This window comes from Oncorhynchus mykiss, chromosome 12 (genome assembly GCF_013265735.2).
Source record: "Oncorhynchus mykiss isolate Arlee chromosome 12, USDA_OmykA_1.1, whole genome shotgun sequence".
In the NCBI taxonomy this organism is placed as follows: domain Eukaryota; kingdom Metazoa; phylum Chordata; class Actinopteri; order Salmoniformes; family Salmonidae; genus Oncorhynchus; species Oncorhynchus mykiss.
Window position 1 is genome coordinate 45,131,213 of NC_048576.1, and position 26,246 is coordinate 45,157,458.

Sequence of the window (26,246 nt, forward strand, 5' to 3'; positions counted from 1 at the left end):
AACTCTAACTTCATCTACATATTACCATATTACCAATTAAATAAACCGGTGCCCCCGCACATTGACTCTGTACCGGTACCCCCTGTATATAGTCTCGCTATTGTTATTTTACTGCTGCTCTTTACTTACTTGTTACTTTTATTTCTTATTCTTCTCTGTATTTTTTTAAACTGCATTGTCGGTTAGGGGCTCGTAAAGTAAGCATTTCACTGTATTGTGTTGTATTCGGCACATGTGACTAATAAAATGTGATTGATTTGAACAGTGCCTCAGTGACATGGAGAGCAGTACGGAGACAAGATAGATGGATACAACTGCAGGATTTGGGGAATCTGTCCACAACAACCATAACAGTGGTGAAACCATTAGACAGGGGAAGATCAGTAACAAAATCTATAGACAGATGGGACCAAGGCCGCTAAGGCACGGGGAGGGGAAAGATTTCTCTGCAGGAGCATGCTGGGGAGACTTAGTTTGAGCCACCTCGTTGTCCATGTGTACTCCAGGTTCTGATGGTCGGTGAGGATGAGAAACTGGTCCATGGCTCTCTCCGCTCTCCTGTCTCCACTTCTCTAATGCTAACTTCACCTCCAGGTTCCTTTCTGCAGGAGACACTTTTTTAGAGTAGTATGCACATGGATAAAAACATTTTGGATTACCTTGACGTTGTGACAGGATGGCCCCCACGCCATGAAGGCAGGGTAGGATCTGGGTGTTTCAGCAATGAGGAGGAGGTGAAACACCCCTTCAGTAAGCGGAAGGCCTCATTGGCTGCGGGATTCCACACTAACTTAGGGGATCACCTTTGAGGAGAGAGAAGAGGTGATGGAGCAGAAGTTCCTAAGCGGCGGTAGAAGTTGTCAAGCCCCACAAATCGTTGTAGTCACTTTATGGTGGTTGGGACTGGCCATGACCTGACTGCATCTACCTTCCTCTCCTCCATAACCACTCCCTGCATGCTGACCCGATATCACAAGAAGGAGACAGCGGACTGATGGAACTAGCACTTCTCCGCTTTGACGTACAGATGGTTCTCCAGGAGGGGCTACAGAATTACCCGGACGTGGGCGACGTGCTCCGTCAAGGTGGCCGAGTAGATCAGGATGTCGTTGATATACACAACCACCTGACGCCCAAGCATTTTCCGAAACACTTTGTTTTTCAAATGCCTGGAACACAGACGGAGCATTGCTTAATCCATAAGGCATCCCCAAGTACTCATAGTGCCCAGACATTGTGCTGAAGGCTGTCTTCCATTCATCCCCCTCCTAGATCAAATTGTAGGCACTCCGCAGGTCCAGCTTAGAAAAAAAACGGGCCCCGCGGAGCTGTTCAATGGCGGCTGGCACCAAGGGGAGGGGGTAGTGGTACTTGGTGGGGATAGCATTGAGACCTCTGTAGTCAATACATGGATGAAGACCCCCCTCCTTCTTGGCCCCAAGGAAGAAACCTGCCGATGCAGGGGAGGTGGATGGGCGGATGAAACCCTTTCTGGGGATCACAGATGACTAGCCTTTTTATACTCAAAGGACTCATCCCTGCCAAATCAATGTCTGCCTAACAGCATCCCTCCTGCACTTTACTACCCCCCCCCCCCCCCCCCCCCCCCCCCCCTTCCCTACTCCTGTTGACTCTCAGTGAGGATGTGACCACGGTCGGGCAGCTCAATCAGGCTGATCTGATGTTGGTTTCCTCTGGAGGTCAGAACCCTGCTGTCTTCCCTTTCTGAGATGTGTTGTCACATCTGTCTTACAGCAGACATCCTGTCCCCTTGGCTCCGTATGTCTTGGTTCCTCAGCTCAGCTGTTTACAGCCACCACAGCCTGCGTCCCTGTTTACATCGCTAGTAGCTATAGTATAGCCGTACACAGTGTTTTGGTGCAAGCACGACCATGGTTTACCGTGAAATGGAGGGGAAGGTCAAGGCTGAACATGAACAGGGTTGGTCTGCTGTTATATCTACAACACAAGAGCGCAATGAGCTTCACAAATTGGCTAAAAATCCCCAAATCTGTAACTCTACACAACTACACAGGGTCGCCATTGTGCGTAGACATAGGCTTTATTGCCACTGTTCGGTCACTGCAGCGTCAACCTGATTGGATGGTTCCATCTCCGTGTCTTGGACCATCTGTTATGTTTGTAGTTGGGTTGTAGCTTCCAATAGAATACTGCCATTCTTTGATAATGTGGCACTCCTACATTAGGAGGATATCACATGTAAGGCCCCGTACACACTCAGGTTGTACAACAGATAATTTAACAATCAGTCAACAAGCAGTTGTAATACAACAGATATTTTGGTGATACAAAACTGATAACAGATCTTTTTGTGACCCGTTGTATAACCGATGTGTGATGTACATCCGTTGAACAGCTCGCGTGTGTATGGGGCCTAATGCTCACGTAAACACGGTGGCATTTTGCATCATCATGATACTGTGGCCGGTGACACTTCTTCTTGAATGTCCAATATCTTGAAAACTCGATCGCTGACATGCAAAACATTTTGGGACTCTGTCAACAGTGGAAAATGAAAAAAATAAATACCAAAAGATTGTTTTAGAGTGGTCTTCCCTCTAAAAATTAGATACAAATTACATATAGCCTTTACATAAGACATTAGACTTATTGTCAGTTAAACACAAAATAGTTTTGTATTCTTATTGTAAAAACACAAATCATGATGCAGATATGACTTTTAAATATACTCTCCCAACAGTCGACAATGCACCTTTGATTGAATCACCCTATGAGTGTGTTACAGGGTTACAGAAAACATTTTTTCACATACACACTCAAGTACATTCACCCATTTAACACAGAACCCTCTCACCCTGTCCACAATGAAGACACAGTGACAAAGCCTTTGGATTTCCTTTTTTTTACCAAAAAAAGATCAAAATAAAGATTTGAATGGTTTAATTTAAATTTTACAGACATATGGCAGGACCAAAACAGATGGCCTGAAATATTTTAGCTGGTTTATTCTCTCAACCCAATAAGGTCCCTCCAGTCTGTGTGTGTGTGTGCTTGTGTGTATACATGTTGTGTATATGTGTCAGTGGAGGCTGCTGAGGGGAGGACGGCTCATAATAATGACTGGAATGGAGTCAATAGAATGATGCCAACCACATGGAAACCACGTGTTTGATGGTTGATGCCATTCCATCCATTATAATGATCTGTACTTCCCTTAGCAACCTCCACTGATGTGCGTGTGTACGGACTGGATGAATGTATATATGTGCAGCAAATGAAAACATTGAAAACATTGCACACATTTGTCCGACAACAACAATAGCAGAAGCAGGTTTTGGGGAAAAAGTTGAAAATGAAATAGACAAAAGGACGACTCAGTAAAAGTCAGTGTCCTATTGTGGCCCATGGGCCCAGAGATTGTCCCTCCATCAGCCATGAGTTGAGACCTCTGCAAACAATGCATTAATAACTTCAATGAGAGGGAGGGGATCACATGTTCTGCTATAGTGTCCAGCCTGCTACTGAGGATCCACAGTGTTGAGGGCCAAAGCTTTGACCATGGCTCAATAATACAAACAGTGTCTTCTTCTTCTTCATGATTTTTTATGAATAAATACTGTATAGGAAATAGCTTTGACTCTCAAAATAATATAGCAATGAGAACATTTTTTTTTTCCTCATTTCACATTTCATTTTTGCGTTATACTCTCCACACACAATAATCTAAAATATCTACCCAGATAAGAGACGTTCAACAGCCGTGAACGTTGAAAAGACGCTGAAAAACCAGGAGATGGACAGTTTGTGTATTTGTTCGTTACAAAAAAATTATCGAACGATATATAGTTCGATTTTGACAGCGGAAACGCAAGTAAAGGGCTTAAATGTAAAGTTTGGTCTATGAGAGACACTTTCTGGTCTACGACTGCACAGTGAGGAGGTGTGGCTAGAGGATGGGGTGGGGCTAGAGGATTGGGTGGGACTAGTTAACATTCATCGCTGAATATATTAATATGTAGGGAACAGGTATCTGGATGGGCAGAGTTGATACTATACCCATGGAACATTGAGCATGAATGTTCAGCACTCTGTCTTCTGAACACAGTACTCTGTGTACTGAACATCGAAGAAATAAAACACTGTCTCAATGTCTCTCCTCAAACGTCTTATCCATTATTGCGATGAATTATTTCTTTAAAGATGTTTACAAAAAGAGAACAGTCCTCTGTCCACTACCGAATCAGCTATTTACATCTGTTGAAAAAGCAAGCATGTTATGCAGTCTCCTCTATGTACCGCAAATATTTTTTCTTTAGCTTTGTCTTCACAGAATATACATATTTACTAAATCTTCACAGTTGATTTATCATATATTAATTGTCAATAGAGTTACTGTAGTTCATTAATAATAATAGTTTATCTCCATGGTGACACCGGGGGACACTCCGCCTCATGATGTCAGGGATTTATATTTAGTGAATTGTTGACTGACAGTTGTCTTTCAAACACTGTTCTCAACTGGTAATAAATATTGTCCACTTTTTGATTGTGATTCAGTTTGCCAATTCACAGTCAGCAACCCAGACATACACAGTTACACGTTTAAAGTTTACAGTTTTCTGGTCATTTACTTTTAATTTTCACTTGACTCTCGTTTCTCCTCCTCTTCCTTCGCCAGTGCGAGGTATGGTAAGTTGGTACAGGGTCTTGAGTGGAACATGTCAGACGCAATCTCCACCTCTGCACCGAGAAACGCCACCATGATTACAATAAGCCCCAGCGTGACCATAGTGAAAATCCAGATTGTACTTTTCCACAGAAATCGTTCTAAAATGACCACCAATTCACTAGAGTCCCCATCTCTGCTACATTAGAAAATGTCCACAACGTTAGATAGTCCTTCTCTTCCCAGACAATAGTGGTGTCCGGTTAGGGTGGTGCTTGTCCTGTGTCTTTGTGGTATATGGTTGTTGTGGGTAGGTAGTTTTTTAAGGCACTTTGAAGGTTTTTGGTTTTCACGGGAGCTCGGAGGAGACCAAGGCCAGGCCGGAGCTCTGGCGGAGTGAGGGGCCCGAGTGGACCGCTTTGGGACAGTCAGGCGTCAGGACACGTCCGTTTTCCCCCACGCTGCCTGTGATCGACAGGCGTGCCTTGTTCCTCATGGCCTCTGTGAAGGTCAGCTGGGAGGTGGTGGGGGGGGGGGCATAAAGAGAGGGACATGGGTGGGGGCAGGAAGGGTAATGAGCGAGAAAGGGGAGATAGAGACAGAGAGAGGGGAGAGGTAGTGAGAAGTGGAGAGGGAGGTAGGGAGAAGAGATGAAAATAAGACGAAGACGGGGGGAACAGATAGAGAAAGAGGGAGGGGGACAAGAACGAGGGGGAGGCAAAGAGTGAGCAAAGGGGAAAGAAAGAGAGAAAAAAGAGGTGAGAGAGGGACAGATAAAACATGTCAGCTCATATCGACATTGGCCATGTCCGAATACTCATACTAGCGTACTACACACCTAAACTGCATAAAATGTACTCATCGTCGCATACTATTTGTGAAGTAATGTTTAGTAAAAAGTATGCAGTATGCCATGGCCGTAGCTTTATATTTTCTCGTCTTATTTCCAATCTTCAATTCGTTTTTTGTTTACTTTCAGAGAACTATCAAATCTCGAAGCTCTCCTTTCAATCCGGTTTGAATGCATTGTGGGTGTGAAATTCCTGAAAAGGTTAGAACTCATTCATACTACATGAGAAGCCAAAATTAGTATGACGTCCGGGCATTTAAAGCATACTCAATTTTCTGAATGTCACATACTATAAAACTGTATTTTTTCACATACTCAAACGGCCTACTATTTAGGATGCTAGTATGGGTTTTCGGACCCTGCCACACTACAAAATCACTACAAAAAGCTCTAAGATCAGGAATCATCATGAAGATGGGTAACGTCGGGGATGAATATCGTACAGAAACTACATCCAACGTCACACCACATAATTACAGGACAGGGCCATTCAATAAACATTTCTTATTACGTCGCTTTATGTGTACATTTAATACACGACTTCCATTGACTACTATGGTTTTAGACAATGGATGATTCATGTGTGGGTGAGGGACCACAGGGCAGCTGACCAAGCAACAGTAAAGGGAATAAAGAGAGAGTCGAGAGAGCACCAACAGGGGACACATAACCACGTCAGACACATACTGAGACTGAGACTGTAGATCTGCAAGTCTAATATCTCTGGACCCGAGGGAAATATCTTAGAGATAGGAGTTCAAATCAATATAACTCTTAGAGGGGCAGTTATCTTCCACTTACTTTAGGCTTTAACTCCCCAATAATGTACAGTGTTATATTGCTTTATCTAGCTTTATGTGTGCATGGGGCTGTTTTCTCATTAACTGGTTTAGATAGAGGAGCAAGTGCCTGGGTGTCATAGTTAGGGTTGTGAAATTACAGAAACTTTTCCCAAACAATCCAGTTTGGAAGATTCCCGGAATCAGGAGGAAATACAGTAAGCAGGGAGGAAATTCTCCAACTAGCATTACCAGAAAACCCGAAAACCTGAGAATTCTCAGAAATTCTGTTTGGAGGATTCATGGAAGGAATAAGCAGGGAGGGAATACTCCAACAGGAAATCCTCAAACTGGGATACCTGGAAAGCCTGGGAAACTACCCTGATATTCCCAGATTTCCAGAAATCCCGGTAGGAGCATTCCCAGAATCAGGGAGGAATAAGCGGGGAGGGATTCCTGCATCTGTGATTCTTATCAAATCTGGGAATTTGGAGAAAGTTTCTGGAAATTTGTAACACTCGTCAGTCAACAGCATGAGACATTGGGCTCTATTTTTGGCTGGCGCTAAGGAGACGCAAGTGTCAAATGAACATTAGTTTGCAATTTCATCATGTATAAACTGCCATTTTCCAGCCCTAATGCCAGGTTTGGAAATGTACCTGCATGTCTAACGTTGAGCTCGCTTGCGCTGAGGGAGAGGGGTGGCAATATTTGAGGCGTGTCTGTAGCCCTTTACACCCGTATACGGGTTGAAAATTGCCTATTTGGATACGTTTAAGTACCTAAATTAGAACACAGTGGCTGTACAGTAACATGCTATACATGATGTCAGAGCTATGGGTCTCCACTTTACAGCTCTGTATGGGTTTTGACTGACAGCCATTCTGAACTTGGGCACTGCACATGACAAGAAGTTGCCCTCATCCAACCCGCTAGTTTGCACATTGTTTGTTATCTGAGTGAGAGAAATGTAAAATGTAAGGACTCGGGTGCAACTTTCACTGGGGACGCAGGGGTCATGTCCCCCCCACATTCTGCATTTGCATGTTTGTCCCCCCCCAGTTTTATCATTGCAATGTGACACAAAATCCGGCAAGGCTGTGTGTTTTAGGACCACACGGACACCACAGAGCGGACTGACAGGCTGTGTGAAGGCAAAGCTTCTGGAAGGCTGGCTGGACCAGCACGGGAGAGTTGAGCATAGTTCAGTGTGTATGTGTTGTGCTTTTTCACCAAGTTGTAAAAGAGAGCAGAAACTGGCTACTCTTTAGTTGACTGATGTAGCTGGGAAGGTAACGGCTGTTTAACTTAACAGAAAAAAACGAAACTAGTGTTTATTCGCAGTGCTCAGTAGTATTGTAACTGACATGTAATGTTAGCTAACGTTTCATCCCGTCTCGGCTGAGGTGAATGAATAAGCTACGCTAGCTAGTAGCAACCACAGCCAGATCAGCTCTAGCCTCTAGTTATCTAGATCAGCTCTAGCCTCTTGCAGCCAGATAGCAATATAAGGTGGCTATTATTACTATCGGACAGCTGTTGTTTGTATGGAAATGTTTTGTAGCCTTTTGTTTTGTCCCATTTCAGAACAGAAGCAAAATTAACTTGGCTAGCTTTCGCCAGTTGATATACTGTTAGAGAGATATATTTTCATCCCGAAGTCATCTGTCTAACCACCCGCTCCTGCCTGCAGCAAAAAACATTTAAAAATGCCAACTGCAAGGCATCCTGCAGGAATGCAGCCCTCTAGTGCAGTCAGTACACAACATTTTACTCATCATGTCTAGCAGGATCAGATGGTGACAGGGGTCACAGCAGGGTCAGACACCCAGGGAAGACCAGAGCTCGGATGAATTTTTTAACAATATCAGTGAATGATAAAAAGATGGGTAGACCTACAGTAGCTACAGGACAGCAGCTAAAGCTACAGTCTGGGATCTGGGAATAATGGTCATTTCAATTATTGAACCATTGATTCAATTTTTGGATAATATAGTGTATAAACATACACCAAGATAATTATTTGTCATGTCTCATTTTAGGAGGACCAGAAGGTGACAGGGGTCTCAGCAGGGTCAGATTTCCAAACTGTATTAAGGATTGATAGAGGAAGACCTGGTATAGTGGCTTGCAAATGTATTCATCCCCCTTGGTGTTTTTCCTATTTTGTTGCATTACAACCTGTAATTTAGATATATTTTTATTTGGATTTCATGTAATGAACATACACAAAATAGTCCAAATTGGTGAAGTGAAATGAAAAAAATAAATAAAGGGAAAAGTGGTGTGTGTATATGTATTCACCCCCTTTGCTTTGAAGCCCCTAAATAAGATCTGGTGCAACCTATTACCTTCAGAAGTCACATAATTAGTTAAATAAAGTCCACCTGTGTGCATCTAAGTGTCACATGATCTGTCACACATACATATATATATATATATATACACATATAGATATACATATATACACATCTGTTCTGAAAGGCCCCAGAATCTGCAACACCACTAAGCAAGGGGCACCACCAAGCAAGCGGCACCATGAAGACCAAGGAGCTCTCCAAACAGGTCAGGGAGAAAGTTGTGGAGAAGTACAGATCAGGGTTGGGTTATAAAAACATATCAGAAACTTTGAACATCCCACGGAGCACCATTAAATCCATTATTAAAAAATTTAAAGAATATGGCACCACAACAAACCTGCCAAGAGAGGGCCGCCCACCAAAACTCATGGACCAGGCAAGGAGGGCATTAATCAGAGTCGCAACAAAGAGACCAAAGATAGCCCTGAAGGAGATGCAAAGCTCCACAGCGGAGATTAGAGTATCTGTCAATAGGACCACTTTAAGGCGTACACTCCACAGAGCTGGGCTTTACGGAAGAGTGACCAGAAAAAAGCCTTTGCTTAAAAGAAAGAAATAAGCAAACATATTTGGTGTTTGCCAAAAGGCATGTGGGAGACTCCCCAAACATATGGAAGAAGAACCTCTGGTCAGATGAGACTAAAATTGAGCTTTTTGGCCATCAAGGAATATATCTGGTGCAAACCCAACACCTCCCACCCCCCCGAGAACACCATCCCATGTTGTTCATCCCATGTTTTTCATCGACAGGGACTGGGAAACTGGTCAGAATTGAAAGAATGATGGATGGCGCTAAATACAGGGACATTTTTGAGGGAAACCTGTTTCAGTCTTCGAGAGATTTGAGACTGGGACTGAGGTTCACCTTCCAGCAGGACAATGACCCTAAGCATACTGCTAAAGCAGCACTCGAGTAGTTTAAGGGGAAACATTTCAATGCCTTGGAATGGCCTAGTCAAAGCCCAGACCTCAATCCAATTGAGAGTCTGTGGTATGACTTAAAGATTGCTGTACACCAGCGGAACCCATCTAACTTGAAGGAGCTGGAGCAGTTTTGCCTTGAAGAATGGACAAGACTTCCAGGGGCTAGCTGTGTCAAGCTTATAGAGACATACCCCAAGAGACTTGCAGCTGTAATTGGTGAAAAAGTAGTGGTGGTGGTGGGGGGGGGGGGGGGGGGGGGGGGGTGAATAGTTATGTACGCTCAAGTTTTTAGTTTTTTTGACTTATTTCTTGTTTGTTCCACAATAAAAAATATTGTGCATCTTCAAAGTGGTAGGCATGATGTGTAAATCAAATGATACAAACCCCCTATAAAAAATCTATTTTAACTCCAGGTTGTAAAGCAACAAAATAGGAAAAATGCCAAGGGGGGTGAATACTTTCGCAAGCCACTATAGAAGCTATTGATGATAATGACTGGATACAGATGTGTTTGAATGCCCAGTCATGTTCATATCATCTCAGACATAAAGTACTGCAGTTTAAGACCATCCATAGAACATACTATACGCCAATGAAACTGAATATCATGCCCTCAGAGATGTAATTCCGCTGCTGGAGGTGTAAAACACAAAGGGGACATATATTTGCATATGTCATGTTCTTCTGAAGTCTTCTTTTATCTCAGTATGTCTACATATTCTCCCTCTCCCTGTGTTTGTTTGCTTGGAAATGTTGATACCGGAGACTTATCTATAGAAATTGTGTAACAAAGCATTTATAGCGGCTAAGTAATGCATGCCATGACTTGGAAGGTAGGTTATCCTTCCACAATGTCAAGTTATGTATCACTAGATTTGATTTATTACAAGATTAAGGGTATACTGGGCAACTTTCATAAGGTCTCGATGCCTTATATGGAATACAGTACGAGTCTGTATTGAAAACATGCCCAGGGGAGATACCTATTTAGGCAATCCCTAGCTGTTGGGCTGCTCAGTCGTGCCCCTAATGGTCTGCCGTCCTGTGGGTTGTCTCTCTTGCCTTGGCTTAACAGACCCAAAACCAAAACCGGAAGTTTACATTCACTTGGGTTGGAGTCATTAAAACTTGTTTATCAACCACTCCACAAATGTCTTGTTAACAAACTATAGCTTTGGCAAGTCAGTTAGGACATCTACTTTGTGCATGACAAGTAATTTTTCAAACAATTGTTTACAGACAGATTATTTCACTTATAATTCACTATATCACAATTCCAGTGGGTCAGAAGTTTGCATACACTAAGTTGACTGTGCCTTTAAACAGCTTGGAAAATTCCAGACAATGATGTCATGGCTTTAGAAGCTTCTGATAGGCTAATTGACATAATTTGAGGTGTATCTGTGGATGTATTTCAAGGCCTTCCTTCAAACTCAGTGCCTCTTTGCTTAACATCATGGGAAAATCAAAAGAAATCAGCCAATACCTCCACAAGTCTGTAGACCTCCACAAGTCTGGTTCATCCTTGAGAACAATTTCCAAATGCCTGAAGGTACCACGTTCATCTTTACATACAATGGTACGCAAGTATAAACACCATGGGACCACACAGCCATCATTCCTCTCAGGAAAGAGACACGTTCTGTCTCCTAGAGATGAACGTACTTTGGTGCGAAAAGTGTAAATCAATCCCAGAACAACAGCAAAGGACCTTGTGAAGATGCTGGAGGAAACAGGTACAAAAGTATCTATATCCACAGTAAAACGAGTCCTATATCAACATAACCTGAAAGGCTGCTCAGCAAGGAAGAAGCCACTGCTCCAAAACCACCATAAAAAGCTCCTGTTTGGAGGAAAAAGGGGAAAGCTTGCAAACCAAAGGACACCATCCCAACCATGAGGCACGGGGGTGGCAGTATCATTTTGGGGATGATTTGCTGCAGGAGGGACTGGTGCACTTTACAAAATAGATGGCATCATGAGAAAGGAAAATTACGTGGATATATTGAAGCAACATCTTAAGACATCAGTCAGGAAGTTAAAGCTTGGTCTCAAATGCGTCTTCCAAATGGACAATGACTCCAAGGATACTTCCGAAGTTGTGGCGAAATGGCTTAATAAGGACAACAAAGTCAAGGTATTGGAGTGGCCATCACAAAGCCCTGACCTCAATCCCATAGAAATGTTGTGGGCAGAACTGAAAAAGCGTGTGCAAACAAGGAGGCCTACAAACCTGACTCAGTTACAACAGCTCTGTCAGGAGGAATTTTTTGCTTAATTTTTGTTCCAAATAGAGTCTGCATATTGGGTTGTGCAAAAACGCAGGAAATTAGCTTTACATGCCACAAAAAATTATTTGGGGAGTACCCCCAGCCAGGTTATGTCCCCACCACTTATGAAACCAAAGTGACACCCCTGTATTTTGAAAGATGAGAAGTTTTTAAAGATTTTAACAATAATAAATATTGCTTTGATGTCACAAGCCGAACACCCATTAGTCCAAATGTGCACTTCACATTTCCATATTATAAATCTCATGTAATATACAGGGTCAATGTTTATGATCACTATGTTGATTGTACAGTAACAAGATGGCATGGCGTTATACCCTGGGTTGTCTTGAACATAATGAGCCTGTGTTTGTTGTATTGCGAAGAAAATTAGCCTTGGACCACATCTGAAGACACTCATTACTCCATTCTATGCGCTCCAAAATTACTGTCTACTTCTCTGAATAGCCTAGTGAAAGCTTAACACTGTACGATCATATTTTATAATTTAGCTAGTCATGTTGGCAATAGAACATGCTTTCAAATTATGTCCACTTGACCCAGATTGTGATTTATAATGGACAGTTTTTGGATTGCGTAAACAAGCACAGTAGTGGTGTAAAGGCAAGGGTGCAGGGCTGTGTTCCAAAGAAAACAACTACAAGTTTGCTTGCTCTAGTTCCTCAGCTGGGAGAGCTCCATAAAGCACCTTATAGTTGAAGACTCTTGCCTTAGTCATAAAAGGGCATTGAAATGACTTAGGAACTGTGCACACTTTGGAGAGGTGTGTGGCCACTTGGAAACTCTAGTTAGACCACTCACTCAAACCCTTGCCAGGTTTTTTTCTTATGTTGCACCTACCCCAAATGTTTCAAGAATATTCTTATCACGTTACTGAATGTATCCAGAGTATTTTCAGATTTTGTTGTCAACAAATGCGGTGAAAAGTACAGTAAATGTAAAACGCACATAAAATCAACAGCGTAAAATTTGGATTTAGTCTTGTGTCAGGAAAACTGTTGTGTTCTCACCTTTAGTCTAACATTTTCCCATAATCTCCAAATTGTACACTTTTAATTGCTACCATGGTTATGCATATGCTTTCCATATTTTTCTGGAAGAAACATTTCAATGTAGCCCTATCCATATATGCCAATTTCCACAAGAGTAAAGGGTTAAAAACAAGTGCAAAAGTGACAATTTCATGCAGCTCTAATGGGTAGTTTTAAGACCTATAAAAAGCAGTTCTTAATGGCAAATCAGTTGATAATGGCATGGATTTTGAGAGCGTTGAAGCGCAGCCTATCTAGCCATGACTCACAGTGCCCATGGAAGAAAAGATGCCTTTTGTGCCGGTGAATCTCGTATTAGAAATATAAGAAACGATTGGCTCCCCCCATTTTGTTTAATTTGATTAAAAACCAAGCATAACCTACCTTCCCCTTGGTCAAGGCTGGTTAAGCAGCATCGTTTTTCTTTAAACCTAATGCCTTTTCATTGTTCACAATTTACATACCTGCATTTTGCTTGCTCAAGAAGGTTACCCATCCCCATTTTCAAAGAGTGCCCCTCGTCCGAAAACCAAAGACAAGCTCCTCTAAACTATTGTATTCATTTGTCCTATAATGCCATATCAAAGGCCGCAAACATATTTAACGAACTAGGCCGTAAGGGACTAACATTTGAATTGGAGTTGATGACAATGCAACACATAAAAGACCATAAATACACAACTTGAAGCAACCACATATGGAGCCTGTTCTAATTGGTAAGTGAGGGGCCAAGCCTTGAAACACCGACAACTGGTTTATTCATCAAAATCCAGGCTTTTGCCACCACCAGCTACTGTGTCCATTATTCATTTGTGAAAATAGCAAAAATATTTCTGGCACAACCCCGAACCTATAACGCTACCGCCAGCGCTAAGATTTACCATTGTGTTAGGTTTGTTAAAATAGAGCCCATTGTCTGCAGCCAAACAGACAATAGCGGCTGCGGCCATATTAAAGCCCCCACGGGGAAGCCAGGAGACAGACAAGGACGTCACATGACCACAAACAAGCTAATCACAAAGCAGAAGAATTAGAGGAAGCATTGCCACACAGTCAATCAGCAGCAAGGCAAGCTAGCTAGTGGCCAATAAGGGAGGTTCAACTTACAGTACCATAGAAGGGGGGCCTAGAGGGGTGGGTGGGGGATGGAAGGGGCTATTCCTGTACCAGCATTATATCTTAACATCCTCATTGCTTCCGTAACCGTCGAAAACCTCACTACACGTGGCTACGTTTTGGGTGCTTGGGGAAGGGCTGGGGCTGTGGCCGGGACTATAGCCAGGACTGTAGCCTGGACTGTGACTGGGTTGAGGGCTTGTTCTGGGGTTGGAGCAGCTGGGATGGGGGCTGCTAGGGGTTAGGTGGTGGGGGAGGTGGTGTTGGTTTGGGTGGTGGTGTTCAGACGTCGGTGCCTCCACCTTCATTCGCTTGGCCTCGTTCCGGGACTTGTAGCAGAACTCAATGAGGGCCACCAGCATGGCCAGGCCCAGGCCCCCCACGAGGATATAGAAGACCCCCGCCACGTTGCTCAACGACAGGGCTTGAGACGACTTGTCCTGGGGCGGTTGGAGGAGAGACACAGGGCAGACAGGCAATCAGAGACGTGGCTGTGGTGGGGGGCTGAGAACACACACACATGCAAACATACTCACATACCTACTCATATATACAGTGCCTTCGGAAAGTATTCAGACCCCTTGACTTTTTCCATATTTTGTTATGTTACAGCCTTATTCTAAAATTGATTAAATAAAACAATTTCCTCATCAATCTAGTCTACACACAATACCCCATAATGAAAATGTGAATACAGATTTCTATAAATGTTTGCAAATTTATAAAAAACAAAAAACAGATATACCTTATTTACATTACTATTCAGACCCTTTGCTATGAGACTCGAAATTCCCACTTCTCAGTAAAAGGCACTTCTCAGTAAAAGGTACGACAGCCCGCCAAAAGGCCCCTAAAGTACTCTCAGGCCATAAGAAACAAGATTCAACTGGTCTGATGAAACCAAGATTGAACTCTTTGGCCTGAATGCCAAGCGACACGTCTGGAGGAAACCTGGCACCATCCCTTCGGTGAAGCATGGTGGTGGCAGCACCATGCTGTGGGGATATTTTTCAGTGGCAGGAACTGGGAGACTAGTCAGGATCGAGGCAAAGATGAACGGAGCAAAGTAGAGGTCCTTGATGAAAACCTGCTCCAGAGCGCTCAGGACTTCAGACTGGGGCGAAGGTTCACCTTCCAACAGGACAACGACCCTAAGCACACAGCCAAGGCAATGCAGGAGTGGCTTCAGGACAAGTCTCTGAATGTCCTTGAGTGGCCCAGCCAGAGCCCAGACTTGAATCTCTGGAGAGACCTGAAATTAGCTGCGCAGCAATGCTCCACATCCAACCTGACAGAGCTTGAGAGGATCTGCAAAGAAGAATGGGAGAAACTCCCCAGATACAGGTATGCCAAGCTTGAAGCGCCATACACAAGAAGACTCAAGGCTGTAATTGCTGCCAAAGGTAATTCAACAAAGTACTGAGTGTAGGGTCTGCATACTTACATAAATCTGATATTTCAGTAAAAAAATATACATAAATTGGAAAATAATTCTAAACTGTTTCTGGGGTATTGTGGGGTATTGTGTGTAGATTGTTGAAGGAAAATAATGATTTAATCCATTTTAGAATAAGGCTAACAAAATGTGAAAAATGTCAAGTGATCTGAATACTTTCCGAATTCACTGCACCAGGCAATTATATTACACATTACAACACACGTGCACAAGTACATAGTTGACAAATCTAAAACACACACAAACACACTTTGCCAAACTCACACACACATATATATATATACACTTTCCAGTTCAGACCTGCTCTTGCTTTCAGCTCTGTGGCTACTGCTACAGCTGATATCACCATGATGTTCCCATGCCAACCAATCTAATGATGTCTTGATAAAGTGTGACTAAGACATTTTTACAGCAATTAAGGAGGAATACAATTATTCTAAATTCACTAGCTGCCTAAATGACTCAGTTAAAAATGTCCTTGGTCTCCACTCTCAAGTAGCTCCCTAGCCCTCTGTTATCTCTGCTTATAGTCATTGTGTAATTAGACGCTGTGATTTAAGACAAAGGGTGCAGCTCTTTCACGTTTCTTATATCCCACTTTTCAGGTTAGTCGCCTGCTCCTAAAGGGGAGGCTTCCTTGTCAAAAGGAATCTGTTTAGGTTTGAGATTTTACCAAACGCTGCCTTGCATCTTATCTACTGCTGATTGGAGTGTGGGAGAGAACTTTCAAACAAGTCTTCAAAACTTGAGATCTACTTTTTAATTATACATGACAAGGAAATACACTTGACAAGTACTTTTGACCCTAAGGTGTTTGCATGCTGCTTTGTTGAGGCAGGAGTTCTCTTTACATGATTGAGTATTGCCCAATGGATAAACTTACTAGAACCAATCTAGAGTGGGCTAGAATGACTGGCATACTATTCATAGAAATATAATAGAGTTTACCAGTCAAGGTAAGAGGTTCCATGCCTGTTCCACTCATTCTACTTCTATGATACTAATAATCTGCCGTGACATTACAACTGCACAACTTTAATACATGCACTGCTAAGTGCACTACTAAGTATACACTACTAAGTGTGGCACAGATACAGGTGACAACCATATCAATGTGATCCTGCAGGTCTCACCATTTCATACATTGCTGTGCTGCTGCTACCACTGAATTGTGAGCATGCCTTCTAGTGGGATGTATTGTATCCCTCAGGCTACGCCTTAAGTCTCTCTCTGTCCTATCTTTGTGTGTGTATGTGTGTGTGTCAGCCAGCCTGCCTGCGCTCCTGCCTCCCTATCCGTCTGCCTGGCTACCTGCCTGCCTCTCTGTCTGCCTGCCTCTATCTGCCTGTGTCTGTCTGCCTTCCTACCTGCCTTTCTACCTGCCTGCCTCCATGCTTGTCTGCCTATCTTCCTATCTGTCTGTTTGCGGTGGGGTTCATCAGTGTGACAGAACAGTCAGTGAGGAGGTGTGGTCCCAGGACTTGCAGGAGACTGACCTTACTTCCTGAGGCCGTGGGTCCACACTCGCCCTTATCGTACCACCATTTGTTTTTCAGCTTGTCTAAGACGCCTGATTCACTCAGTTTCAACACGGCTAGGTTTACTGGAGTTCTTCGAAACCGCACGTGTGAGGTCGAGGGGTCGGGGAGGGGTCAGGGGGGGGAAATAACATAAATAACATCATAGGACATGTTATTTTATGTTATTCAGTCAAAAATGTAAAGAGCCCATACAGGGAACTTAACAGCTGAAAGTGACGGAGACAGGGGCCCCATTGGTTTACATGTCTCTATGCTCGTGGTAGTGGAGAGGGGGCTAGGGGGTTGGTTTATGGGTGCCTGAGGGGCTGAGCACTACAGAAATATACATGGGGCCCCCACTGCATCGCTTTCTGGAACGGGCACATACTGCCGAGGCCTATCTCACAACAACCAATCAGAGGCTATTACTGTGAAGCTACAACTATTGGCTGAATTTTGTACCAAAGTCAACAACAATTTAAAAAAAAACAGAATTCAAAATATATTTATCCGTTTTTTAACTATGGAAGTCATATTGAGATGTACATCTCTTTTTCAAGTGAAGCCCCGTGAAGGACAACTTCACCTTTCGCCATAAGATACTGTACATTTATGGCAGGCACAATGTAGTGTTTAGTGGGACTACACAATGTGACTGACTTCAAGGTATCTTCAAAAATGATTCACTTAAGCTTTAGGTTACAAATAGGTGAACAATATTAACATCTACCAAAAGCGAATATTTGTGGTTTGACAGTAATCGCTCTCAACTCGTCCAGAACTATAGTATGTGCCACTGTGGCACGTCACAACGCCACTGTTGGTCACACGATGGGTGTCGCCCCGGCAGATGCACCTGTTACCATGAGAACAGTTTTACCCAATCGGCATGGGGCTGACACAAGGATGGCTAACCTTCTCGCCACCTCCGCCGCTGCCACACTCTCCCTTGTCGTACCACCACTTGTTTTTCAATTTGTCCAACAGGCCTTGTTCATTCAGTTTTAACACTGCCAGGTTAACTGCGCTTCTTGAAAATGATAAAACATATTTGGGTGAGTGAAGGTGAGTCGATAGCATCCAATTGGGGATAGGAGGGGGAAAGGGGGGATTATAAAGGGGGGACAAGGGTGGAAATAGGGGTGTGTTAATGCTCTATCTGTAACAATAAACCCTCACTCCCTCTCCCACCCTCCCTCCATACACAAACAGGTGAACAATAACTTCCACTTAAGACACTTTGAGACGGTACCATTTTGACTTGAGTGGAAGTTAGTATTTGCCCCACAGATAGGACCCTCATTTACAGAACGGACAAACCTCTCGTTGGGACTTGGTTCACTTCAAAGTTTGATCCAATGAAACTAAATTGAAATAAATTAAACTTAATAAATCTCTATTCGTTTCCTTGGTTGTATCCCTGTGGCCTTTGTTTTTCTGTACATTCATTACCTGATTGATGGTTAAACTCCATTACACATATTGTGTATCCAAAATAGCACCCTATTCCCTATGTAGTGCCCATAGGGAAAAGATTGTGTAGTAACATCATTTTGATATATATTTTGATTCAGAGGAGTAAAACTTGCATCAAGAGAGATTTGTCCACGTGCATTCAGCGCATTTCAACTGTACTTTTCAGGAATATCAGGTACACATTGACAATGAGAGACAGAAAGGTAGCTTAACTGACTGCAACATTATTAAAATAAATATTTCAGTAAAAGCTGATGAGAAAAAAGAAAAATGTAATTAAACATCACCTTGTTTAACCTTTTTAGGGTCACTTTAGGGTTAATGCCTTGTGAAATAGCTGCTTAGTCTGACATCATAGCCGCTCTGCATGCTGATTTGTGGGTTTCCATGGTGACAACCACAGAAGTGACTGACAGAAGATAGTGGGCGGGTTCCTCTGCCCAATTATTGCTGATGCATGCCCGGTCTTACCACGCCTGGATAGCAATGTTCCCTCTAAACTGCGCGAGTGCGTGGCCACGCACTTCCTCCAGGACTGCCACGCAGAAGAAATGCCATGCCCCGCAGAGACACAAGAAACTGAACTTCACTGAGTTTGCCCCATTAGTTTGCACGATATAGATCAACGTTTTTTCTGTGATTGAATCAACATTATATCAGCCCCTTTTCAATGCAACAAAACAAAACAAATCTAACTTTGTAAGAACGAGTCTGTGATTTTGTTGTAGACAGAGCCACCCGTGAGTGAATGTGCTTTTCAGATCAGTTCAGATCAGAGCACAGGGCCACGCCTGTGCACATTTGTTCATATTCTTTGCTAGTCAGCGAGTTATTAGCAGAGTTAAAAATAAGTATAGGTCAGCAATGGGGAGTTACGGCTTCCTACATGAGCACAAAATGTGTAGGCTACATTTCAATCTGTGTTTGAAAAGCTAGTCAGGTAAAAAACGTATGTCTTAATTAAAGGGGCAGTGATGTATTTTGAGACAAGTTGGAATATTCAAATAATCCTATTGGCAGAGGGGTAGCCTACATGGTCTAATTCTCTGTATGATAATAATAACACATTTTATTTTGTATTATTATACAACAAGACAATGCCATGTACAGTCACCTATTTGGCCCACAGTCTTACAGACCAAGTAAAAAATCATGAATTAATGGCATGCCCTTCATAATGTAAAAACGTTTTTAAAAGTCTCATGCAATAGGCCTGCATTGAACACCATATAGAGGCTACTGTAGGCAACATCAAAGATATCAAAAGCTATTTCCACGTGAAAATATTATGGGATTCACTCCATTGATTTTGTTGGTAGGCCTACATTATGCTCAAATAGCCGATAGGCTATTGTCTAAAACTGTAAGGGTACAGTCTCAGTGTTCACTGTAAACGCACGCCGGAAGTTCCACAACATTTTCGCTCACAAGACCTAACAGTTGCTCAGTGCCCCAAAATATTTGGGGGAACATTGATGGATAGGTATTTTAAAGTATCAGCGAACCACATCGTATGTTAGAGCAATCTGTTGGTTCATGCATGCAACGTCCGAGCCGGGGGAACGCGACTGATAATTTAACAAAATAAAAATGGCCGCCATCTGGAACTACTGTGATCTGTCAGTGACTCCTCTTGCTGAAAACAGTTGGTAAATCCAGTACCAAGTCGCTGTTTACATTGCAAACCCATGTCGTTGCCTTCTAGAGAAGCTCGTCAGTGGAATTTACAGGATTGGAGTTGGATTCAGATGAGTTTAGTGGCAATAGTGTGTGTGTGCGCGCACATATGTTCCAAGCAAAGTGCATGCCCAGCCCACCTCAGTATTCCCCACTTTCCAGCCATTATTTTCCTGTTTTTGTGGGGTGTTAGTTCACTTGTCACATAATTGTTGCTAGATCAATTTATTTAAAAAGAAAACCAATGCACAGTCTCTTGCTTGTACAAAGCACATTTTCCTGTTGATGTTATGATGGAAACACACTGCTATAATCCAGTGGATTTAGATCTGGTTTATCCTAATAGCGTTGAGAATCTCACTCCATTATGCAGCTGTTACATTTATCAGAACCGTGTTTATGACCTTTTATCAATTTTGACAACCGTCGCTACTGTGCGCACACACAGACACACACACACACTCAATCTAGGCTCTATTACATTTTTCAATTCCTTTCAGTATGAGCTTGCTCCCATTCTTTTGATAGATGAGAGTTTCTAGTTTTGGCGAATTGAAACTAACTCCCCGTGGTGAGTGGGAATGATATTGTATTTTTCGGCAGGCCTGTAAATTCCACTGTGTATAAATCAGCTCTAGAGTCCAGCCAAGTCAGACAGGACTGAGTATTCACATCACTGATATCCCACCATCTCATATGAAACTTACTATGTCTGCATCCCAAATAGCACTCTATTGCCTATGTAATGCAGTTATGGTTGCAACATTCCGGTAATTTTCCCCAAATTCCCAGGTTTTCCAGAAATTCCAGTTCGTGATATTCACAGATTCCGGGGGGAATAAGCAGGAAATCCAGGAATTTGGGGAAAGTTAACAGAATTCTGCAACATTGGTCATAGTAATACTTAAGAATAATATTAAGGCTTATCAACATGCTGTTTTGACTCCTACTGACACACCAACATAAAGCAGCACAAACATTACCTGGCAACAAGGAAGTAGAGTTGCAACAACACCAACTGTTGCCATGACCGCATGCCACGCCACACCAAACACAAATGTAAAAGCCACTACACCTATACCTCCATGAACATGAAAAAATTGTCCCAAACCAAACTCACCATAACTCAAACTTAACAAAAAAAGAAGTGTTAGATGAGCGTTATATGAGCGTTACTATACATATTCAGGCAGCACGCCAGGGAAGGTGGAATAACATAACAACACGCACAGCTTGGACATATTGTTATACCACTCCACCCACCTTAACAGTGAACCCTTGGGGGTGGCCACTCCGTATCCTTTGGAGTCCAGGTTTCCGCCGACCTTCATGGTGTCGCAGGGCTTCCGCTGTTCCGTGTACTCATTCATGGTTGACTCCAATAGGAAAGCGTACTTCCCTTTGCTCTTCCGCACACGTACAACCCCCTCCTGGGTGTTCTTGGTAAACACAGTCGGCTCGGCCGACTTCATGTAGCCCCACATCTTCTCGTAGACTGCAATCTTTGACCTCTGTGGTTGGTTTGGGGCAGATCAGGGGAGGGGTGGAGGAAGAGTAGAGGTGGAGGAAGGTGGAGAGAGCATAGAGAGAGCACAGCCAAGTAGAGACGAGGACATGGAGGGGTTAACGCATAGTACAGAGTTACTGGTGGAGGAGCGAGTGTTGACTGAAAACAGTTACTGTAAAAACACACTCCTCCCTGAGTGAACGAGTGTGCTTGAATGATCTGACCAGTATGGTGTCATGCGTGTGTTTGTGTGTGTCAGAGCTGATCAGTCCAGTACTACTTACCCTGAATTCTCATACAAATATTTATTTCTAGTAACTGGGTCGTTCCACCAATTCGGAGCCTTTTCAGAAGTGTAACTTGGTCAAAAGAAACTTTCTGTCATAAAGAGCACATGTTCAACTTCACAACAAAAACATATTTTCCCATCTCAAGACGGCAGCCCTTAACATTTATGGGCTGAACATGTCCGGTTTGGGCACTAATAAGTGGCTGTACAGTAACATGCTGTACATGGCGTCAGAGCTCTGGCTCTGCATTTCACAGCGCTGTATTGGTTTTGACTGACAACTGTCCTGAACTTGAGCACCGCACGCGTGACAAGAAGATTACCCCATCCTTCCCGGTAATTGCACATTTGTTGTTGTCTGAGTGAGGGAAATGCTGTAAATGAAGATGACTCAATGTATTTTGAAAGATGAGATGTTGAGGATTATAATCAATACAGCTTTGATGTCATACAATCTTACAGTGTTAGGCTTTCACAAGGCAATTCAAAGAAGCGGATCGTAATTTTGGTGCGCATAGAAAGGAGGCATGAGTGCATTCAGGTGCGTGTGCATTCTTCCCTATAAACAAACACTGGCTCATTCTGTTCAGAACAACCCAGGGTATGATGCCATGTCATCTTGTATGTCATATAAGCAAGCCAAACACCAGTGAGTCCAAATGTGCACTTCACATTCCCATATCATGAAACTCACGTCGTATTCAGTGTCAACGTTTATGATCAGTGTTTGGTGTACAGTTACAAGATGACATGGCACCGTAACCTGGGTTGTTCTGAACAGATTGAGCCTATGTTTGTTTGTAGAGAAGAACATTTGCAGGGCACATGCATCTGAATGTACTCATGCTACCCTTCTATGCACACCAAAATTACCATCTGTTTCTTTGAATTGCCTTGTGAAAGCCTAACACTGAACGATTGTATTTAATAACTTAGCTAGTCACGTTGGCAATAGAACAAGCACTCAAATCATGCCCACCTGACCCAGAATGCGAGTTATAATGTACCGTTTTTTTAACTGCGTAAACAATACCAGTAATTGTGTGACGTTGGGAATGCAGGGTTGCATTCCAAATGAAACAACTACAAGTAATTCCTCCATGGCACAGCTAGGAGAGTTTAAAAAAAGTGCCTAGTTGAAGACACTTCTTTGAGTCATAAAATTGCATTGAAATTGTTTAGGAACTGTGTACACTTTGGAGAGGTGAAATTTATAAAACATTTCTAGCCTGTCTATCGATGGGTAAGAGGGTTGACGTGTTATGCATATTAAACATCTCCAATCCAAAATTAAATCTAGAATCAGCTTTCTATTTTGCAACAAAGCCTCCTTCACTCACGCCGCCAAACATACCCAAGTAAAACGGACTATCCTACCGATCCTTGACTTCGGCGATGTCATTTACAAAATAAACTCCAACACTCTACTCAGCATATTGGATGCAGTCTATCACAGTGCCATCCGTTTTGTCACCATAGCCCCATATACCACCCACCACTGCGACCTGTTTGCTCTCGTTGGCTGGCCCTCGCTACATATTCGTCGCCAGACCCACTGGCTCCAGGTCATCTATAAGTCTTTGCTCGGTAAAGCTCCGCCTTATCTCAGCTCACTGGTCACGATAACAACACCCACCCGTAGCACGCGCTCCAGTAGGTATATCTCACTGGTCATCCCCAAAGCCAACACCTCCTTTGGCCGCCTTTCCTTCCAGTTCTCTGCTGCCAATGACTGGAACAAATTGCAAAAATCGATGAAGCTGGAGACATATTTAAACACTAACTTTAAACATCAGCTATCTGAGCAGCTAACCGATCGCTGCAGCTGTACATAGCCCATCTGTAAATAGCCCATCCAATCTACCTACCTCATCCCCATATTGTTTTTATTTACTTTTCTGCTCTTTTGCACACCAGTATTTCTACTTGCACATCATCATCTGTACATTTATCACTCCAGTGTCAATTTGCAAAATTGTTTTTACTTCGCTACTATGGCCTATTTATTACCTTACCTCCTCACGCCATTTGCACACACACACTGCATATAGACTTTAAAAAATATATATATTGTGTTATTGACTGTACGCTTGTTTATACCATGTGTAACTCTGTGTTGTTGTTTTTGTCGCACTGCTTTGCTTTATCTTGGCCAGGTCGCAGTTGTAAATGAGAACTTGCTTACCTGGTTAAATAAAGGTGAAATAATAATATTTTTTGTTATTAAAAGAAATGCTCGACCCTCTCAGTTTCCCACCTGAAAATTGCCAAAAAGAGTAGAACCATGTTTTGAAAGAAATATTTTAAAAGGAAGAGTTTCACCATATTAATAAAATAGTTAAATTCACGTAACAGGGTTGACCTTAAAATGAGGGACAGACGTAAATAAATCACTAATCTGCAGAAATTACTGCCAAAGCAACAAAATAACTAGTACTTTTTAATGATGGTGAAACTTAGATACATTTAGGGATTAAGTGGTTGAAATCTTCCTAGAAGTGACACAGGGTTGACGGAGGGACATGTCAAAATGCAGAATTTTGGCACTTCAGATATCCTTTATTTAAATTAAAAATCAGATGAATTGAATTCTCCATGTGGTCTATATTAAAGTCACTTAATTCAATATAACAGGCTTTTAAAATGCAATATTGGTGCACAATTATTTCTTAAAATATCAAAGGCACTTTTCGTGGAACGACGCAGCTACTAGCCAAAACATTTTATTCCTACATACACAAATAGTCTGTGAAATAGGACAAGGCCATAATATGAGAATTCAGACACAGCTTGTATCCAGTCCAGTACTATACTCACCCTGAAAAACTCTTTAGTGGAGCCGGAGTCTAGGGTGCCGTAGGCTATGTCTGTCTGTTTAGCCAGGTCTTCAGCACTCTCTATGGGCGACACCATCCTCTCCACTGTGAGGAAAGCAGCCAGGTTGGCCGTGTAGGAGGAGATGATGATGAGGGTGAAGAACCACCACACACCACCCACGATACGCCCAGATAGAGACCTGGGGAAGAGAGGGAGGAAGAGGAGGAAGGAGAGGAAAGGAGGGTAGAGGAGGGGAGAAGGGAGAGGACGGGTAGAAGGAGGGAGGATAGGATGGAGAGGAATAAGGGTGCCATAGCAGGAGGTGAGAATGAGAAGGAGTGAAGGAATAGGAGAAGAGTGAGCATGGCGAGGAAAAGAGAAGAGTGAGAAGAGTATGATAGAGTGCAGAGTCCATCAATAACAACAAATAATTATGAATCAACACAAATCCACAAACTATATCAAGTAGTGAGAGTGAATTACAGGCAACGTTATAGGTGACCTGTGTGGTAAACCAGTTAGAGCTGCTCACCCTGCCACATGTATTCCAAAGTTGGCATGGGTTCAAATCCAGTCCACTGCCCTTCTGACTTGCAATCGTTATTGCCTCCCCTTAACTGTCCTTTCTCAATAAATAAAAACCCACAAAAATTATAGATCTAAAAAAAGAAGAACTTATACAATGGAACAGGCTCTGAGAGGACACTGACTGCACACTGCACAGCATCATCCAACCCATTTTCAAATCCACCTTAAGGCAGAGTGGCTCATTAAAACCCAATGCGTTTGTGTCAACCAGGTAGTGCGCTGTGGTCCCTCTTTCTTTCTTTCTTTCTTTCTTTCTTTCTTTCTTTCTTTCTTTCTTTCTTTCTTTCTTTCTTTCTTTCTTTCTTTCTTTCTTTCTTTCTTTCTTTCTCTCTCTCTGTTTATTGGTGGGATGAAAAGAGCTGACGACATCACACAGAGCTCCCTCTGTTCAGCTCTGTTCTCGTCTTGTTTGTTGGCTCAAGGGAGACAGATAACTCACCGACTCTCGAGTGAGCAGGGGAAGGTCGTGAGGAGAATCTCAAACAAAATGGTGCATTGGAGTGAACAAACAACATTCTCTCTCCCCCCTTGGCGTGAACCAAACACAGAGAGAGAGGCTCTATGAAAACCCTTCAGTTCCTGTTGTTTTATCAAACTAATTGCCTTTTCACACTATTTCACACATGCAGACCTGAACCAAACCGGCACTACCGTGCCGACCTGAACCTTTCATTCCAGCATGCAGCGACTATGGTGGATGTTCCCCCAGGCCAGCTCTGCTCAGTAATGTGAAAAGGGTCAAAAAGGGGAGATACCACCTCAGTCAATGCTAGCTATAGTGTCTCCACATCACCTTCCCCTGTTCCCCTTGTCGCTTAGGACAGGGCACACTGTGTCCCCTTCTAGTCTTATCCCTAGCACCTGCCACCAACTTGTCCCAATCACAATCTCACACATGCATGCACACACACACACCC

The 26,246-nt window shown here is 42.9% G+C and overlaps 1 protein-coding gene across 4 annotated transcripts in view; it reads right to left on the reverse strand.

Moving 5' to 3' along the window:
• Positions 1 to 2,631: 2,631 nt before the first annotated feature.
• gria4b (glutamate receptor, ionotropic, AMPA 4b) overlaps positions 2,632 to 26,246 on the reverse strand; it is a 163,061-nt gene continuing 139,446 nt past the window's right edge. The window contains exons 12-16 of one of the 4 annotated variants that reach the window (XM_036937641.1): positions 24,742 to 24,940; positions 21,392 to 21,639; positions 16,952 to 17,066; positions 14,302 to 14,439; positions 2,632 to 5,162 (exon numbers count right to left, since the gene is read on the reverse strand). In XM_036937641.1, the coding sequence (XP_036793536.1) occupies positions 4,998 to 5,162; positions 14,302 to 14,439; positions 16,952 to 17,066; positions 21,392 to 21,639; positions 24,742 to 24,940 (865 nt within the window). In that variant the 3' untranslated portion in view covers positions 2,632 to 4,997. Of the gene's footprint in view, positions 5,163 to 14,301; positions 14,440 to 16,951; positions 17,067 to 17,890; positions 18,006 to 21,391; positions 21,640 to 24,741; positions 24,941 to 26,246 lie in introns of those variants that run through there. The other 3 variants (XM_036937640.1, XR_005034988.1, XM_036937642.1) reach the window with 3 other exon arrangements.